This window comes from Panthera tigris, chromosome C2 (assembly GCF_018350195.1).
Source record: "Panthera tigris isolate Pti1 chromosome C2, P.tigris_Pti1_mat1.1, whole genome shotgun sequence".
Classification (NCBI taxonomy): Eukaryota; Metazoa; Chordata; class Mammalia; order Carnivora; family Felidae; genus Panthera; species Panthera tigris.
Genome location: NC_056668.1, coordinates 127444051 through 127465615, shown reverse-complemented (window position 1 = coordinate 127465615; position 21565 = coordinate 127444051). Strand labels below are relative to the sequence as shown.

Below are 21565 nucleotides of genomic sequence, written 5' to 3'. Positions count from 1 at the left end.
TGAAATCATGAACAGGAAGAACTCTTACAAATAAATTTAATAAATTGGGTTTTGCTTAGACTATAACATAAAAGCAGACAAGATACAAACCATATACAGTAAATTTTAACAATGTCTGACACCTAGAATACATCATGAATATAACAGGTGTTCAATAAATGTCCAGTGGACTAAAGTTAAATGTGTATGTATATGCATGATGTGTGCTCCATTTCTCAGAAAAGAAGGGAAATATTAAATATTAATAGTGGCTGTTTATAAATGGTGGATTACGGATTATTTTTTATTGCATGCTTTTATTCTTTTTCTTCTCTTAAATTTCGTACAAAAATTAACTGGAAAAAATTCATTTTCAAAAACATGTTTAAAGAAATATGCATAAAAGCTTCAGCAATTCACTAAATAAAAATCCAGTTACTGACTAAAGTAATCCACGAAGGCCTGTAAGAGCTAGAAAGAATGCCCTCAAGTAATGAAATTCAATAAAAATCACATTGGTAAAGATAGTATCTTTGATATACCAATATTAACACCAGTAATGATAACTTATTAGTGACTAAAACACCTTCCTCTAACCTTCCCTTAAAATACCCAGGTATACCAAAAAAGGTAAAATCTGGCAAAACACTAAGAACTGAAAAGACAACATCAAAGAATTTCCTCATGCCACATGCCACACTGACACTGGGGCTAAATGAGAAGAAAATTCTTGGACTATCCATGCTCACCATCTGAATGACAATAACACAGGAAACCCTGAAGATGACAGGGAATGCAATAAAGTGGTATTTTTCAGGGGAATAGGAAGCAGGCCAGGAATTGTATTCCCAAACTCATCATATGTAAAAACAATAGATTCTCAGGTCTCAGAAAATATACCAATTATGCATTCTTCCCCCAAAAAGTTACTTCAAAACATTCTGCGATATCAATAACACTTTTATTTTTAACAGAAGAAACCATTTTATACTGAAAAAAAGTATACTTCATGATGGAAGTATAATAATCTTCAATCTTGACAGCTCTAAATCAAAATGTAAAAAGTCCAAAAACCCCCAAATATTAGAAATACAAAGAGAACCCCATGGAAATACAATTTTCCCCAAATATTAGAAATATGGAGAGAACCCAATGTAAGTTACATAATCATGATACAAAACTATCAGTCTATGATTAATGCTAGCATGTAGAGGATATAATTTATATATATACATAGCCATAATTAATATGGTAGATAATCACACATCAAGATAGCATTCTATAAGAAAGTTAACTCTTTGAAAGCATCTATAAGAGATTTATCAAAAAGTGATCAGCCATTAGAAAAGCATAATCAGTTTCTTAAAGTAGAAAATGTACAGGCCACAATTTCACCACAGGGCAGTGGGAAGGAGGTGGGGAGGGAGGGAAAACTTAACACTACAGATTTTGAAGTATGATCTACCTCAAAAGTTACCTATTCATAAGAGTGCAACTACATTAAAAAAAAAAAAAGTGAGAACATGGAAAAAATATTGGAAAGATATTTGCCAAAAATTATAAATGCATGATTAAATAATGTATTTTTTCTTCTTTATGGTCTTATACACTTTCCAAATAACCTAAAATAAGCATGTTTTTACCTTGATAATCAGAAAATAAAATAAAAAGAATTTTCAACAAGCTGATATTTTGAAAAAGATGAAATCTGTGGAAATATCATACTTTAGTTTTGAATATAATCTTTCTCTTCCCTTCCCCAACATATGCTCACAAAACAAAGATTTAAAGAAAAAGTAAAAGACAAATGAAGATGGGACCTAAATAATTTATTCTTTTCTAATTGCTACTAATTATTAGTGTTTCAAATATGACAATAGCAATTAAATGCAGCCTCAAAGCAAGGGTAGTAGATGGAAGGAGTGTTACCACTCCAAATCAGGTAGGCTCCAAAGAGGTGAAGTGGGCAATGAGGAATGGTTAGACAGGCAATAAGGGAGACAATCTATTCAGTAATGCTTTACTGAGCCACTCTGCAGCAAGCCAGGAAATAGGTAACTCTTTAGGAGACCAGGAAACAGAGACTGGTTTTGGTAGAGGACAGTGACTGAGAAAGAAGATTGGGGTGCCCTGGTGAGAAAAAGGAAGTTCCAAGGGCTAAGAAGAAGACCAAGTCTAAGTGGCCATTTCAATAAGTGCCATATTTGGAAAAGAGACCTGGGAACTCGAACACCAGCATGGTCAAAGGAGGGATTAAGGGAGGGAAATAATAAAAGCAAGTCAGGGTATGAAGTTGTGGAGGATCATCTTATAAAGGTCAGGTGATTACAACAACCCCAATAAGTCAAAGATAATGTAAGTAAATATCACAGATGTCAAAAGAGAAGAAGATGCTAAGTCACTGTCTTGGGGAAAAACAATCAAAATAGGAAAGGAAGGATGTCATGCATGATAAAAACTGGTCCCTTAATAACAATCCAAAAAGGAAATTAAGAAAACAATTCCATTTATGATAGCATCCAAAAGAATAAAGTACCTTACAATAAATTTAAACAAGGAAATTGAAGACTTAACAGTGAAAACTATAAAACATTGCTGAAAGAAAGTAAATTAGACTTATATAAGCGTTAAGTTATCCTATCTTCATGGATTGGAAGACTTACTATTGTTAAGGTGGCATTACTACCCAGAGGGATCTACCAGTACAAACTCTATCAAAATTCTAACTACTTTTTTTTTTTTTTTTAGATAAATGGAAAAGCAGATTCTCAAATTAGTATGGAATTGCAAAGAGTCCCCAATAGCCAAAACAACCTTGAAAAATAACACAGTTGAAGAATTCACAATTCCTAATTTCAAAACTCACCACAAAACTCACCACAGGAACCAAAACAGTGTGGTACCAATATAACAACAGACATGTAAACCCATGGACTAGAACTGAGAATCCAGAAACAAACCTATATATTTCTAGCCAACTGATTTCTGACAAGGATGCCAAAACCATTTAATGAGGAAAGAACAGCCTCTTCAACAAATTATGCTGGGACAACTAGATAACCACAAACAAAAGATTGAAATTAGACCCCTAGCTCATACCATATAAAAACAATTCAAAATAGATCAGCAACCTAAATATAAGACCCAAAACTATAAAACTCTTAAAAAAAAAAAACAAGAATAAATCATTATGACCCTGGATTTATCAATGGATTCTTAGATATGTAACTAAAAGCATGAGCAATGGAAGTAGATAAACCAGACTTCATAAAAATTTAAAACTTCTGTGCATCAAAAGACATTATCAAGAAGCTGAAGATAACCTACAGAATGGAGGAAAATATTGCAAATTACGTGTCTGATAAAGGTCTTGTATCCATAATATATTAAGGACTCTTACAACTCAACAATGAAAAGACAAATCAGTTAAAAAATGGGTGTTGAGTAGACATTTCTTCAAAGAAGATACACAAATGGCCAAGAAACATAAAAAGATACTCAACATCATTAGTCATGAGATACAAATCAAAACCACTATGAGGTATCACTTCACACTCACTAGGATAGCTCTAAGCAAAAAAAAAAAAACAGAAATAGGAAATGTTAGCAAAGATGTGGAGAAATGGAATTTTTATACATTACTGGTGCAAAATGCAAAATGGTTCGGCCACTGTGAAAAACAGTTTGGTGGTTCCTCAAAAAGTTAAATATTGGGGCTCACGGTTGGTTCAGTCAGTAAAGTATGCAACTCTTGATCTCAGAGTTGTGGGTTCAAGCCCCACATTAGGCACAGAGCTTACTTAAAAAAAAAAAAAAAAGTTAACTACAAAATTACCCACAATACCATTTCTAGGTATACATCCAAAATTGAAGACACTCAGTCAAGCACATTTATCCGTGTTCACAGCATCATTATTCACAGTAGTAAAAACGTGAAAACAGCCCAGATGTCCATCAACAGATAAATGGATTAAAAAAAACTGATATATACATAGAATAGAATATTATTCAGCCATAGAAAGGAATGAAGTACTGATACATGCTATAATGTGGATGAACCTCCAAAACATTATGCTAAATAAAAGAAGCCAGACACAAAAGTCTCATATTATATGATTCCATTTATATGAAATATCCAGAATAAATAAATCCATAGGGATGGAATGCAAATTAGTGGCTGCCAGAGACTGCGGGGAGGGGGAGAAGAGTGTTTAATGGGTAAGGAGTTTTACTTTGGAGTAACAGAAATGTTTTTGGAATAAGAAGTGGTGGCTGCACATCATACACAACTAAATGTCGCTGAATTGCTCACTTTAAATAGTTTTATATTACATGAATTTCACCTCAACAAATTATTTTTAAGAAAGAGGAGTGCCTGGGTGGCTCAGCTGGTTAAGCGCAGACCTTTGCTCAGGTCATGATCTCACGGTGCATCAGGCTCTGTGTGGACAGCTCAGAGCCTGGAGCCTGCTTCAGATTCTGTGTCTCCCTCTCTCTGTGCTCCCCCTCCCCCGGTCTCAAAAATAACATAAACATTAAACATTAAAAAAAAAAAAAGAAAGAAAAAGCTGGCCTCTGCCCTGTAAATGGGAAGGGACTGTAATAAAATTGGCTTTCAGTGACTAGAAAGAATTATGAGGAAATTATCACTTACAAGAGAAATCAAGTCTCAATTAAGCTAAAGAGATAAAGAGATTATGAAAACAGTCAAACAGTCAAGAGACCTCAAGACCGAACTGGAACTGGAATCCTGCAAGATAATGTGAAAAGGTCAGCAAAAAAGAGCACAGAGCAGGCAAAGCAGAGTGGGTGGAGGGGTTCTGCTGGAAGGTGGACAGGACCAAGAGTGGACAGCCACAGAGTGAAAAAAGGCAGCATTTTGTTATTCAAATGAGTATAATTTTCCTATTCTAACAAAGGATGAAAAACATTTCAGTTGTTCGACTACAAAAACCAGACTTAAATTCTTCACTGCCAATTCCAGCAAAGTAGGAATGTTGTTCTTATTAGAAAATATGACATTTGCTCATAATTTTATTTTTAAACAACCCAAATTCAAAGCTGAAAAACCAAAGTTGTTCCCCAAAACTCTCAACTCCCATCAAGAAAATTTCATTTTTCGCTATACAATCTTAAGTTCAAACTTTAATTCAAGGTCCGTGTCCTACATGTTTTGGCCTGTTTAGCTCAAGTTCAAATAATTCAATAGTTCAAAAATTTTTCCAGATGACTTTAAAAGTTAACTATTGGTTTCCCAAGGCCACAACAATGGTTGAACAGTGCCAATGAGCAAACCATCTCCCATTATAAAAAGAGCCACCTTTATAGCACTTAAAACACATTCCAGGAAGCTGTTCACATGTCTGTCTTCCCCACTACAATGTACACCTCACAGCAGGGCTAGGGTCTTAGAATATTTGTAGCTATTCAAATGTTAGATGCATGAATGGCAGCCTGTTGGAAAAATCAACTACATCAAAGATGAATCTAAAGGGAAATGGTATTTTAAAGAAAGTGTCAGGAATCAGTTAAGGCAGAAAAACAAAAGTGATGTTGTGGAAACAGAACTAAAGCAGAGTTTTTGCTAATAAGTAACTGAGTGAACTTTGGCAATCAATTTTTTAACCATTTTCTCAAGGCATCAATTTTCTCAACTAATAAAACAAGAGAGTTAAACCAGATGATGTTAATGTCCTTCCCCAGCCACAAATTTCTACTATTCTATGATATCATCTATGATTTCCAAATGTCAGCCAAACCTCTATTATATTCTATGATATCATCCAGAGTTTCTAAATGCTAGTCAAAACTTAAGTAAAAAATTTATTTAGTCAAGATAATCTTCCAGTTTCTTAGTACAGTGTAGTACATGAGCCAGGAGAAAAAAAAAGCCAACATCACTTATTATGTATAAAACCACAAATACTCCGTATTTTAATCCACACTGAAAATAAATAAATAAATAAATAAGAAGATCTTATTTCAAATATCCAAGTTTATGGAAACTAATAAGTTGAAATAGATACAATAAAATAATTTGTCCAGCAGGGGTCCTGGCTGGCTTAGTTGGTAGTGTGTGCAACTCTTAATTTCAGGGTTGTGAGTTTGAGCCCCACAATGGGTACAGAGATTGTTTAAAAGTAAAATATTAAAATAATAATAATAAGTCCATCAGAATCTAATAAATCTAGCTGTAGTCAAATTACAACTAGAAAATTAGCTGAGACCTGTTTAACTGCATTGTAAGACAAAGAATTTACAAATATTAGACTGTAGGAAGAAGGCATTCTTTCCTCATGATTAAAAAAGAAAAAGCACATAAATCTTCAATTCCTATAACTGTTCAAACAATAATCTTACAGAGTAAGTAAGATTTTTCATATAATCCTCTACCAATTCACCATTTTCCTCCAATCTTTCTCCTATAACCTTAAGCGTCTCCACAGAACTTAGCTGAGAGCATATACATGTACGCACAGAGAGTATAAAAAGAATAAAAGTGAGCTTTTAAGAGAAAAACGATATGCCTAATGGACAACAGAAGACAATATAAATATGCCCCTCTCCCTCCACCCCCTTCCTGGCCAGGCCGCCTCATCTCCTGCCCAAGACTGGCCTCTTCCAAGGAAAGGCAAGCGGGCCCACCTCAGAGGTCGCTAGGGAGTCAACTTCAAGGAAGGGAATCTCCTGATCCCCCTGAGGAAAAGCCAGGCATCTGTAATCACAAAGCACCTTTCCCCACTTTGCCACTTTAGGAAGAAAACAGGATAATATGGTCAAAATCAATAGTTCACTTAAAAACAATCCACTTGGGGCACCTGGTAGCTCAGTCAGTTAAGTGTCTGACTCTTGCTCTTAGCTCAGGTCAAGATCTCATGGTTTGAGAATTCAAGCCCCAAGTCAAGCAGAGAGAAGTCTGCTTGGGATTCTCTCTCTCCTTCTCTGCTCCTTCTCTGCTCACACCCACGCATGCTCTCTCTCTCTCTCAAAATAAGTAAACTTTTAAAAACTAAAAAGTAAAAAATAAAAAAAATCCATAAAAGAATTCTCCCAAAGATGTGACTTATGCCACATCTGCAGAGACAAAAAAGGTACTTCACAAATCCTATCCAAGTATTAGTAAGTAACAAAAACAACCCATAATCTCCAGCATTATAACATAACATATGAAGCATGCCCTGCCATTGTGCTAGAATGTTCCAGTATCTGGCAAAAGATACTCTGGAAAATAACTTGTCATTGGTACCTGCCCTATTTAAATAAGAAAACAATCTGACCAGTTCAAACATGGATTGCAGGTACATCTCTGTAATAGAGATGGAGTAAGTTACTGTTTGATTTGGTCACCATTTAACTTCTTCCATAGCCAACTCCCAATAGGAGTATGATCTCTGATCTCAGTCAGCCATGGAGGCCGTTAGTAACTTAGAGCTGGCTGTTATGTCCAGTGGCTCAAAGCACAATGGAGAACTCACAAACATCCCTTTCCCTGCCAGCAACTTGCATTGCAAAGTGCTAACTTGAAATCCAGTTCCAAAACTATGTGAATTCTCTTCTTAGGCAAGTCATTCAGCTCTCTGCTAAAAGTCCCATGAAGGCAGGGATATTTATGTTTTACTCACCAAAATATATTAAGCCCCTAAAATAAGGCCTAGTAAACAATGAATAAATAACTGTTTGGAGAGTTGAAAGTGTTGCTACTAAAGGCAATCAATCAACCAGATGATATCTAAGTGACCTCTTTTCCAAACATTCTATCATTTTGGTTTTCCTTCCAAAACATGCAAATCCCTCACCAACAACTAAACTAAACAGTTTTGAGGATTACATAGCATTTTCATATACATTATAGTAACTGTGGTAACAGACATCCTGTTGTAGTTGAAAAGTATCTCATCTTATATATGAAAACCAACACTCAGAAACAGGAATTAAACACCTGTATCTTAAGATGGAATTTAAACTTAAATATGAAGATTTCAAATTTAGAATTGTCCCACACATTATCTACTATATTCCCACATGTGCTTGGGTTTTTGTTTTCAAATTTTTATTTAAATTCTAGTTAGTTAACATATAGTGTAATATTGGTTTCTAGAGTAGAATTTAGTGATTCATCACTTACATATAATACTCAGTGCTCATCATAACAAGTGGCCTCCTTAATGCCCATCACCCATTTAGCCCATCCCCCACCCCAGCCCTCCATCAACCCTCAGTTTGTTCTCTATTGTTAAGAATCTCATGGTTTACTTCCCTCTCTTTTTTTTCCTTCCCATATGTTCACCTGTTTTGTTTATTAATTTCCACATGAGTGAAATCATATGGTATTTGTCTTTCTCTGACTTATTTCGTTTAGCATAATACACTCTAGTTCCATTCATGTTGTTGCAAACAGCAAGGTTTCATTCTTTTCGATGGATGAGTAACATTCCATTGTATATATACACCACATCTTCTTTATTCATTCATCAGTCAATGGACACTTTGGCTCTTCCCAATGTTTAGCTATTGTTGATAATGCTGCTATAAACATCAGGGTTCATGTACCCCTTCAAATCTGTATTTTTGCATCCTTTAGGTAAATACCTAGTAGTGCAATTGCTAGGTCTGTAGGGTAGTTCTGTTTTTAGCTTTTTGAGGAACCTCCATATTGTTTATTCCCAAATTTGCGTACATGTGCATGCACACATATACAAACCTTAAAATATTTTCCTTTAAGTTGGACTAAATTCTCTCCTTTGACAAATAGTTTAAGTTAGAAAAGATGCAAAAAATAATAATCCTTGGCGAGGCACCTGGTTGGCTCAGTTGATTAAACGACCAATTCTTGATTTCGGCTCAGGTCACGATCTCCACAGTTCGTGAGATCTAGCCCCGCGTCAGACTCTGCACTGACTGTGGAGCCTGCTTGAGATTCTCTCTCTCCCTCTCCCCTGCTCTGTCTCCAATAAACTAAAAAATAATCATCATCATCCTTGGCTATTTCCACTTCTAGACAAGATAGAATAATAGGACCAGACTAACTCTCTTGTCTGAGATAGCCAAGAACCATACAAAATATGAGAGTTCAGAAAGACAAGGACAGCTAGAGCATGCAGGATGAAATAACAGAGAGGAGAAAGTTACACGGAAAACTTCCAAAATCTGCAGAGGGCTGCCCTCCAGTCTTCAGTTAAGTACTGATCAGAGGATGCATAAGGAAGTTGCATGAGAACAGAGAAAGGATAAAATTACAATCTTACTTACATAGTAACTGGAATATCACCTACACCCACCAGCCAGACTGGAAAGCCTCATGATTCACACAGGTCACTGGAGAAAGTACACAAAAGAGTCTTTAACTCAGTAGTGGGGAATAATTAGCCTATACTGAGCACTGCTCCTGTCCTATCTAACAAGTCCTAAAAGCAAGATCTGGAGGATCAAACTGTTTCCAAGTACTTAACTGAGTCCAGAACAAAACCCAAGAATATTTATAGGAATACAAAAATATTCAGCACCCACCAGAGTAAAATTCCCAATGCCTCCCACCCAATCAAAAACTACTTGGCATGCAAAAACAAAACAAAAGCAAAATAAATAATTAAATAGATAGATGTTAGATAAACTAACTGAAACCAACCCAGAACCAGCAGAGATGTTAGAATTAGTAGAAAAAACATTTAAACAATTATTATAACTGTACTTCATTGGTCAAAAGTTAAGAAATATGGAAGACATAGAAAAACCCAAATCAAATTTCTAGAAATAAAAACTACAATGCATGTGATTAAAAAATACACTGGACAGAATTAATAGAAGCTTAAGCATTTCAGAAGAAAAGATGAGAAATCGTATTTCCCAGTTTTTAACAACTGGAAAAGGCTTCTGCCAGAATCTCTTTCGAATACTTCACATCCTTCAACTGTAGTGCAGACCAACAGTCTGCGGAGAGACTGCCACATGTCAAGCCATGGGGTGGCCTTAGTGCAGTATATGGGAAAGACAGAATGTGATGGGTACAGTGATACTGATTTGTTTGTACAGAATGTAGAGCTATGGAAGCCAAGATGGGATATACTTAACCCAGAGAGTAGGGTACAAGGAACAGAAACTTGAGAAAATTAGGCAACCTCAAAGAAAATAAAGTATTAATAACCAATTTATTTAAACTCCCATCCATAAACATAAGTCCAGTCCAACTCCCTTTTTGGATAATAACTCAGCAGGCAATGGGAAATGATAAAGAGAATGATGACTCCCATAAGGCATAAGATGGTGAATCTCCTCTAAAAAGAAATCTGGTTTATTCATTCATTGAACTTTTACTGAACATCTACTACATGCCAGCTATTGTTTTAGGTGCTGGGGACATAGAGTGGAATGATATAAAAGGTCTTTAACCAAACAGAATTAACTTTTCTATAGAGGGAGACAAAAACGAGTATTAGATGCTTAAAATAGAACAGGATGATAAGAACAGAGTGGTACTTGGGGTCAAACGTAGGAAAGCAAGGCTGAGGCAGTGACTTTTTTTTTCTTGAGACACAGCTCACAAGCAGGGTACAGGCACAGAGGGAGAGAGAGAATCTGAAGCTTAGCGTGGAGCCCCAATGATTCCACGACCCTGGGATCATGACCTGAGCCTAAATCAAGAGTCAGGTGCTTAACTGAATGAGCCACCCAGGTGCCCCATAGGCAGTGACATTTTAAGTTGAGATCTGGAAGGCTCCAGCCTTGTGAAAATCTGGGGAAAGTATGTGAGGCAAAGCAACCATAAAAGGCAGACCCTAAGGTGAGAAAGAGCTTAGCACCAGAGGAACTAAGAACTAAACACATGGGGGGAGAGGGGATAAGAGAGGAAAGAGGTGGCAAGCAAGAGTCTTAATATAAACATTGACCTATAAATCAGAAAGATCTGAACAGCCTAGATGCTTGATATTTATGAATTGTTAATTTCTTGGGTGTGATAATGGTTATTATAAATTTTTAGATTCCCTATCTTTTAGAGATACATATTAAAATTTTTTTTATAAAATTATGTTTGAGGGGTGCCTGGGTCAGTTAAGTGTCTGACTCTTGGTTTCAGCTCAGGTCATGATCTCACAGTTCATGGGTTCAAGCCTTATATCTTGGGATTCTCTCTCACTCCCACTCTCTCTACTCCTCCCTTGCTTGCTCGCTCTCTCAAAATAAAAAAATAAACTTAAAAAAAATAATGTTTGAGTTTCCTTCAAATAATCCAAGTGGGGAATCAGGGAAGTAAGAGCAAAGGAGTAGACTGGGGAGTGGAGTGGTATATACCCAAAAAAACTGGCCATGAGTTGATAACTGTTGAAGCTGGATGATGGGTACACAGAGGTTTGTTATACTAGTGTACTTCTGAATGTCTAAACTTTTCCATAATAAATACATTTTTAAAAGCAAATTGATTTAAAATAAATTGGAATTTTGGGGGTGATAAAACTATTCTATACAATACTTTGGTGGATACATGATACTATGCATTTGTCAAAACCCATATAACTACAATAAAGTGAACTTTAACGCATGCAAATTAAAAAAAAAAAATCATGTAGGAGGTCAAGGAATACCAGGGTGAAATACGACCCTTTCCAGAACCAGCTTTTGTGGGACCCAAATGCATCAATAAGCTTTCATCTATAAAGTACAAAGCCCCAAGGTCTAAGTCAGCACAGTATGCAAAATTTAATATGGGTGAGTATCCATCCCTTTGTCTAGGGAAAGGGCTGAAGACTTTCACAAAATAAGGCTGAGAATCCCTGATATTTCTTTTGCCAGCAACTTCTACGTGAAAACTGAATTATTATTGCTTGTAAACTTAATGGTAATATCTCACTGTCGTTTGCTTTCCTTGCAAGGAGATTACTACACAGCCATTACCATAAGCAAATAATAAATACCACCAGTAAATTTTACAACTCTGAAAGAAAGTTGGGACAGGTATCCCTCCTCCCCCCAAAAAAGGAAAGAAAGGTGGTCACCGTTTTACAATACCATATTTCATTTCATGTAAAGTGTACCATTATTTTTTTGTGGCACTAAGAAAGAAATAGAACTGTCAATTAACTGAATACTTACCATTGAGTATAAAATGGTTCCAATTTCAGAGATGTCCAAACATGGGAAAACTGTACATCATATAATGAATGAAACATGGCATTCAAAAAGTTCATGAGTTGGGCCCCATCTCAGATCTCCTAAACAAATTGCTCAGGATAGGTCTAGGAATTCATATTTTGTTTGAGTTTCTCAGATGATTCTGGTTAGATAAACACTAAGTAAACTGCTAGCCTTCAGAGGCAGCACAGAAAGAAAGCATGCACTCTGGAGTCACATAGCCCCAGACATCTCTGTGACCTCCAGCAAATTCTGTAATTTCCCAGAGCCTCAGCTTTATCTATTTAAAAAAAATGTCAATGCCACCACCTACTTTGTATGACTGACTAAAGGAGAACACATGTGAAGTACTTGGTTCACATGTGAACAAGAGGTATACTAAGAGGTATACTTGGTTCACATGTGAACAAGAGGTATAGCAAGAGGTATACTAAAACACACATATTTATAGAAGAATATATTTATTTATAAACAAGACATAACATTTATTTTATGAACAAACATGGGACCTAGAAACTACTTTTAAGAAATATTCTTGGGAATGCAAGCTGATGCAGCCACTCTGGAAAACAGTATGGAGGTTCCTCAAAAAACTAAAAATAGAACTACCCTACGACCCAGCAATTGAAGTACTAGGCATTTATCCACAGGATACAGGTGTGCTGTTTCAAAGGGACATATGCACCCCCATGTTTATAGCAGCACTATCAACAATAGCCAAAGTATGGAAAGAGCCTAAATGTCCATCGATGGATGAATGGATAAAGAAAATGTGGTATATATATACAATGGAGTATTACTCGGCAATCAAAAAGAATGAAATCTTGCCATTTGCAACTACATGGATGGAACTGGAGGGTATTATGCTAAGTGAAATTAGTCAGAGAAAGACAAAAATCATAGGACTTCACTCATATGAGGACTTTAAGCGACAAAAGGGATGAACATAAGGGAAGGGAAACAAAAATAATATAAAAACAGGGAAGGGGACAAAACAGAAGAGACTCATAAATATGGAGAACAAACTCTGGGTTACTGGAGGGGTTGTGGGAGGGGGGGATGGGCTAAATGGGTAAGGGGCATTAAGGAACCTACTCCTGAAATCATTGTTTCACTATATGCTAACTATTTTGGATATAAATTTTTAAAAATAAAAAATAAAATAAAATAAAAGAAGAAGAAATATTCTACCACTCAGCAGTATCACTTGCTGGGCACAATACAAAGAATCATTCACTAAGTATATATTATGTAACTCAGCAATATACACACACATTTGTTTTGGCACATCACATTTTAAGGGGTCCCACAATAAATCAAAGTTGTTTAATAACATTTTGATCAGAAAATATTGTACTTGATTTGCATCAACAAGGGTAACACAAAAAAAGCATACGTTTTTAAGTGTAATACAATTTCAGAGTAGCCAAAGGCTCTATTTCATGTCCAAGTTTTTGTTTTGTTTTGTTTTAGTATGTATAACTGGCAAGTTTTGTCACAACACTGGCATAAGTGCATTAAAACCACAAAAGTAATGCTATGGAATTTCTCAATTCAGGGTGCTCAAAGAAATACCCATGTTTCATTTGTTTCTAATGTGACCCTTAAAATCCAAACAGTATTTTAGGCAGCACCTCCAAAATTGAGTAGTCAACTCAGGATGTGACTCACAGGGGACAGGTTTAGCCATAATTGGATAGAGTTCTCCCACATGTGTAGCATGAAGAAGGGGGGGAAAAACTCAAAACCCACAATTGCACAATGTCTCAGCCTAACTCTCCCAATGAAGAACACAGGGACTCAAATTAATGCTGCATCGATGCCACCAACCACACCCAAAACACCCAGGTCTAAGAGTTTGCTTCAGGGTGCTAACTCAACTCCAATAACAATCACCCACACCTCCTCAGGTCATGCCAGACCCATCGGTAGGGAGGACACCCTCACTGCCCTCCCCGACCAAGCACTTGGCCTAAGGTTTAAGAGGAAAGAGAGGTGCTGGGAGGAGTGGAACACATGGCTCATCTCATTTTTCTTTCCATCAACCACCTCCCAAAAGAGAAGAGTCCCTCAGTTCAGCAGCCCAAATCTGAAACCTTAGCGTCCTCTGTGACTCCTCTCTTCTCTTTAGCCCTCAGGTCTCTCCCCACTACGTGGTTTTCCAAACTCCCTGCAAATTCCTCACCAATCTATCCCACTCCTTCAACTGCCCTAGTTGATCCCTCTTATCACCACAGGGCTGACTCTGTCCCATTTCCCAGATCCAGCTTATCTGTCTCGAAGCCCCTTTTCACCGGAGCCAGTCATCTTTTCTGTAACCCAGTCCTGTTTGTGCACTCTCCTTTCCTAAATTCAGCAGCTCCTCATTACCTACAAGATAAAATTCCTAATCCAATTTTAACCTAATTCCCAGCTTTATATTCTCCCTGGCTTTGCCAATTTTTCTCATTTTAGCCATATTAGATTTTTCCTACTTCCCGATTTCACACCCATCTGCTTCTATACATCTATAGCTTTTTCAAGCTATCTTCTCTACCCGGCATGAACTGCTCCTCTTTTCTGCCTATAAAACCCATCCTGAAGATGAATTTCAAATGCCTCAGTTCCTGGAACACTTTCCCTAAAATCTCTAAGCCTCTCTCCTCTTCCCCTTCTAAAGTCAAAAGTAATCACTCCTACAATAAAAGTACCCACTCCTCCAATAAAAGTAATCACTTCTTACTTATGTCAATCAGCAGTATAACTCTTACCTCAGTGTTATAGTTATCAATATAATAGTCTCCCCTACAAAATTCCCAATTCTTCAAGAAAAGGAATTTAATAATTCTGAATCGCTATTTTCTCCCTCAATATATGGTACTTGGTTGAGCTTCAAAAATTCTGACTGGACTGATTTGGAGAGCACTGATCTCATCTTGTATTAAACTGATTTTAAATAAGATATGAACAATGCTTAATTCTTTCAGAGGGTATTTATTTAAAAGAAAAGCAAGTTACCCAAACTGAATTTCTAATTGGTGAAAGGCAGAATCTATTCTTAGAAGACCCCTGACCCTTACAAATCCCTATCACTACCATGACTGCTGCCATAACCAGTTTATACCATACTGCTTACCCCTCAGTATTTTATTCCCAAACCCTTAGCACTGCCCCAGTCACATGCCAGTTTCACAAGTCCTGGATTTCCAGGGAACTGAGTACTATTAGAATTATCAATTAGAGAACATGGGAGGATGCAGATAATAGTCAAGACCACAAACATGTGGCAGCGGGCTTTCAGATTCTACTTCTTGGGTATTTTTGGTTAATCACTGCTCCTCCAGAGCTCACAAGGAGGCAAGATGGATTCTGGATTCAGGCATGACGAAGTCAAGACCTGACCCTCTACCAAAGGGTCCCAAATCAAAGTCCTCAACAGTAAAAATGGGGAAATGGACATGGCAGCCTGTTAAGAGTAAATGAGAGCAATGAAACTAGGCCTGAGGAAACAGGGATGCCACCACATGGAGAGTAAAACCTCCTGAGGCTTTTGGAGTCTCTGTACACGTAGACCTCCATCAGGACTATATGCCTTACAATCAAGGAAGTGGGTTAGTTACATACTTCTGCCAAGCCTGTTTCCTCATCTATAAAATGGAAATAACAATATATATTTAAAACAGGAATTACCTTTGTGCCTGACAGAGGGAAAAGATTGCTACATGTCAGCAGCAATCTAAAAAGTGTCAACTACTAGTCTTCTAAATATTATTCCAAAAAAAAAAAAGAAAAAGAAAGAAAGAAAAAAAAAAAACCAACCCTGTTATACATCAACAGCTCTTCAATAGTCAAAGCCCAATCCTGGGGCACCTGGGTGGCTCAGTTGGTTAAGCGTCCGACTTTGGCTCAGATCATGATCTCGCGGCCCGTGAGTTCAAGCCCCGCGTCGGGCTCTGTGCTGACGGCTCAGAGCCTGGAGCCTGTTTCAGATTCTGTGTCTCCCTCTCTCTCTGACCCTCCCCCATTCATGCTCTGTCTCCCCCTGTCTCAAAAATGAATAAACGTTAGAAAAAAACATTAAAAAAAAAAAGCCCAATCCTGCCATTTACATATTGTGAAATGACCACTCACCTTTATCCCCATTTCTTCCCCAACTCCCTGAAAGGAAACTAATGAAATCACAAAGACATTAAACCACAAAGACAAACACAAAGGGGAAAAAGACAACAACACATCATAAATTTCAACAAACTTTTTCAGGAGGGGAGCCAGGTGACGAAGTGGTCACTGCTCCTCAGGACCCCTCAGGCACCAAAGGCCAGCCTGAGGCTCAGGCTTGACAAAGAGGAGCTTCTATAAGGGGTGGGCTCCCAGATCCAGCAGGAGACCTTAAGTTTTTTCTGAAGAAACTGAACCACAGAGGCAGAAGAACAATAAAGAGAAGTCCAAATCTATACCGAAAATGGTGGCACCCTCCATCCCTCCTTAACCAGATAACCCAAACCCGGACAATCAGTGTATTGCCAAACACACCAGAGGCAGGCTACTGGAGATACCTTCTCTGCAGACACTAGTCCCAAGGAGGATGTGAAGGTACTGTTATGTGAGGTAGATGCCCCATAAAAAGTCTACCTGTACTCCAAGGGAAGTCGTGAGACCACCAGCACACACACTCTCTCTCCTGATCAACTTTCCAGCATCTCACTCTTAATTGTAGACAGCCAAGGACCACCAGATGTTCGTGATGTCAACAAACATAAAAAGAAATGAATAAGCACACTGGAGGAAGCAGAAGAAATATTAAAAACATATTAAACATATAGAAAAAATGAAAATCAAATAGACACATACCTCAAAGATAAAATATCCATAAAATAAGAATAAAATGGAAACAGAAAATGAAATTAAATGGAAATGAAACCAGAGAACAAAAACCTTCTGAAATTTAAAAACACCACCATTAAAATTTTTTAAATAAAAGCCTATAAAATTGAGAAGATCCCCTTGCTACTTTCCACATCCAAATACAAAGATATAAGTAACAGACAACAGAAGTTAAGAGTATCTGAAGATCAATTCCAGGATATTCAATAATCAAACCAACACGTGTCTCAAAAAGAAAAAACAAAAAATAAAGGATAGGAAATTATCAAAGTAATAGACATTCTCGAAAACTGAAAAAATATGAGTCTATAGGCCAAAGGGCCTATAAAATAAAATAGACAACAGGTGAGAAGACCCACACAAAAACTTACAAAATTTCAGAATGCTGGAGAAAAAGATGCTTACCTTCAATTAAAAAAAAAAAAAAAAAAAAAGGAAAGAAAAGAAAACAAAGAAAAATAAAAGGAATCAGATGGCTCTGGATTTTTCATCAGAAACCGTTAAAGCCAGGGGCACCTGGGTGGCTCAGCTGGTCCACTTCGGCTCAGGTCGTGAGTTCAAGCCTCACATCGGGCTCCACACTGACAGTGACAGCCTGCTTGGGATTCTCTTTCCCTCTCTCTCTGCCCCTTTGCTGCTCGCTCTTGCTCTCGCTCCCTCAAAATAAATAATGAACTTAAAAAAAAAAAAAAAAAAAACCTTTATAAAGCCAGAAACTGTGAAAATGTCATCAAAATTATGGAAAAAAATATTTTCAGCCTACTATTCTAAATTTAGCCTAATCATCTATAAAGCATCTATAAATCATCTAGAAAGTATCTAGCGTAGACACCTTCAGACATGCAAGGCCTCAAATAATTTACCTACCATGGAAGCCACTGAGGGTACCCTTTAGCAAATGAGGCAAACCAAGAAAAAGAAAACAAGTGATCCAGGAAACAGGCTCCAAGGCAGAAGAGAAGGGAACAGAAATCACAGAAAAAAACAATACTACTGTCCAGACTGGAGCAAGAGAATGGAAGGCTCCTGAGCAAGGGAGTCTCTAAGAGGAAACCAAGTGGAACTGAGGGATGATTTGTGCTACCTGGAAAAAATATCAAAAGGCACTGAACATATTTCTTGGAGTGTTTGAGGAATGTAGCCATAGATACACAAAAAACTAATCAAAAACTTGAAGGCAATTATTTGCTCCAGGGAAAACAAAAAAAACGGAGAAAAACCCCCACATAATCTGGCATCACTATTTAACTCAGAAGTGAGCAATAAATTTTTACACAATAATGTAATTTCTGATGGTTGGTTTTACTAAAAATTGTTATGTAGCTATATTGAGGGACAGAGAGAGAACAGGGCAAGTGATCAATTATGATACTAGAAAGTCAAGTCCCTATTCTACATTAATTTCAAAATATGAAAGTAAAAACCAGGAAAATAAATGAACAGAACTATAACTGGTATGAGATGGTGGCTTCCAGTGTAAAATAGGACGTGGAGGATAAAGAGGCTAAGGGTAGAACACTGTTGTTTTATGTTAAGCCTTTTAGCACTATTTGATTTTTTAACTGTGTGCATATATTAATTGGATTAAAACAACAACCTATTCTCATATCAAGGGCAATTAGTTCAATTTATAAAGCTGTCATTATCAACTTCACTTACAAGTTTTTTATTTGGAATTCCAAACTCATTGTCTTAGATATATTACAAAATGATGGTTAGTTTCCCAAGTCAGCGTTCAGAGGCATTTAACCCATCATGATACAAAAATATGGTACAAACTATTATTTCAAGTAGACTTAAACACCGTAAGAGTTTCTGTGAGAAACTGCAGTCTGAGAACTCAATATGCCTCGTACAGATCTGAACCCTACCCACTTGTTCTTCTGCCCTCAGGGGCAGCCAAGGAATACTTTAAAGGTAGAATGGATGAGGGAGATGGACATGGATCTGGCAAGAAGGAGAGTCAGACTCGCAGTTAACAGGTCCACTCTATTTGCATTAAAGAAAATACTACTGGAGGTCCCTCTTGCCACAGAGGTTGGTCAGTGAGGCGATCTTCCCTCCCCTCCTCCCCACAGCCCATTCCTGGGCAGAACCTGGATGCTCATCAGTCGGGTGACAAATACATACACATCATTTCAAGTATTAATTAGCAATGATTTCTTTTCCACCATGCCATAATAAAACCTCTATACAAACAATATCTTCATTACACTTAATAAAACTTTGTGGCCTATGTCAACATTATGTTTAATTTTTTTTAATGATTATAAATTGTGTGACCTTGAGAAAGTTACTTAAAGCCTCACTTTTCTCAACTCTAAAATGGAAATAATGGTGTCTACTTAACTGGGTCATAAAAAAATTAGAGGAAATGATGTGTACAAAACATAAAGGGGCAGGTAAATGGCAGGCACTCAACGTTAGCCTCTGGTTGTTCCCTGTCCTTCATCCCCAACCTGGCTGGTTTCTAACACGTATTCTTACATATAAACAAAGCCACAAATCATATGCAGTACATGCTTTTACCAAAAACAAAAACAAAAACCTTTAAAACCCATGCATAATGCATTAATTTTTAAAAATAATTATGTGATATGAGTCGATTTATAAGTATTTTTCCTAAATCTTAGTTTTATGTTCCAAGTACTAACCTAATTTGCAGTTTTAATTCATCTCAACTAAATTTAGCTTATTCAACTAGACTAAAAAGAGGATTAAGAAGGGCAGGACATTACAGAAACTCAGCATTCTTCTTTGATTAAAGACTACAAACCCATGTATGTAACAACGTGTAAACAGACTGCTGCAAGCAATACCATTTAAACTTTGAGTTGACCTCAAGAAAGTCTTATAAACTTAAAAAAAAAAAGAATAAAACTGACAGATAATGGATGATAAAAAAAAAAAAAACTCTCCCCCTCCCCCCCCATCACACAGACACACCACAAACTCGAGATTAAATGAAGAGGGGGGAAATGTTATTCTGTGCCACAACACACAAAAGAAAGTCTAACACACAAAGAAATGTCTAGGTATCTGCAACAACCAAAGACTTCCCATTCGGGGCCATTTCTCTCAGACCTTCCTCTAAGGCTCATTTCCAGAATCCACAGTCTCAGCACAAGAACACCATTATTTTTCAAATCAATTCCCCAAACGACAAAGCTAATTACGTACAACAGAACAACCAACTGACCCAAAGCTAAGTTCTCCTTTCCCTACAAGGTATTCAAAGGAGAGAGGCCCTGAACAAACAGTCCACAGTCCAACACATCCAAGACAAGAACCAAAAAGATACTGGAGAAGTTAGCAGGTCTGCTACCGGAAGATTCGTTCACCGTTTAAAATTATGCTTTTCGGTCACAAGATTTGGAGACTGCCACTAACGTGTAGTGCCCTTTCTCCCTTCCCCCCCTCCCGCCATTAAAAAAAAAAAAAAGTATGGGAACAAGAAAGTAAGAGCACAGTATTGTGGTCATCAAAACCACAGGCAAGAATTTGCAGGTTTGGTCTAAATAAACGTGGACTCGAGGTATCCAAAATCCAGGGCCCTAGAATGACACGCATCAGGAATGGTCAAAGAAACTTGGTGCGGCAGGGAAGAAAAGTTAGGGCGCTTGACTGCGGAATAGGGCCAAAGGCTGAAGGGGCTGTGAGGAGGACGGAACGGGGTGGATCCCCGGTCTTTCGCGGCGGGGCAGCGAGGGCGAAGGGGTAGGCCGGAAGGCTGACCTGGGGCGGGGGCCGGGCAGGGACCACACCTCCCGGCCAGCGAGGCAGGCAAAGGCCAAGGCCCGGGGACGACCCCGAGTACTGGGACGTGACCTGCTCGCGGTTCCCGGCCCGCGGACTGGGCCGCAGGCAGCCGGAAGCAGCCGGGGTCGGGCCCGACCTGCCCACCCCGGAGCAGGCGCCCCTACTCACCAATGAGCCGGCGCACCTCGTCCTCGCTCAGGTAGAGGCTCACGCTGGGCCCCGCGGCCGCCGGCGACAGCGCAGGAGGCCGCGGGGCCGGGGCGGCGGCGGCGCCGGGCGCGGGTAGCAGCGGCAGGACCGCGAACAGGAGCAGCAGCGGCGGCGGCGGGGCCCTCAGGCCGCGGGTCCCGGGGAGGCGGCCCCGGCCCCGCGGCCCCGATCGCGCCGTCCCGCGCATGGCCGCCGCCGCCGCCGCGGAGGAGCTTTGGCTTCCCGCCGCGCCGCCACCACCCACCCCCGGCTCCGAGCCCCTCACAGCCCCGAGCCGGGGGCGGTCGCCCAGCTCATCGCGCCGCCGGCCCGTGGCAGCCGGACGCCGCTTCAGACCGCCAGAGCGCGCCGCCGCCGCCGCCTCCTCGGAAGCATCGTCCCCCGTGGAGGGCTGGCCGCGGAGGCGCGCCCGTGCGCGCCGCCGCCGCCCCCCGAGAGCGCGTACGCACGCACAGTCCGCTCTGTGCTGGCCGCGGCCGGGCTGGGAGCGCTTTGGTTTTCAAGTGCCGCCGCGGGCTCGGGGCATTCTGGGCACCCTCTGAAAGGGAGCCTATCCCCACCTTACGTTGTCACCAGCCTGAGGTTTCCTTGCCTGTTGCCTGTAACACCCCCGCTTCCCCCTTCCGCCCCG

The 21565-nt window shown here is 38.9% G+C and overlaps 1 protein-coding gene across 2 annotated transcripts in view; it reads right to left on the bottom strand.

Moving 5' to 3' along the window:
• RYK (receptor like tyrosine kinase) overlaps positions 1-21316 on the bottom strand; it is a 102867-nt gene extending 81551 nt beyond the window's left edge. For both annotated transcript variants that reach the window (XM_042999172.1, XM_042999173.1), the window contains exon 1: positions 20893-21316. In XM_042999172.1, coding sequence (XP_042855106.1) covers positions 20893-21121 — 229 coding nt within the window. In that variant the 5' untranslated portion in view covers positions 21122-21316. The remainder of the gene's footprint in view (positions 1-20892) is intronic.
• Positions 21317-21565: the final 249 nt, after the last annotated feature.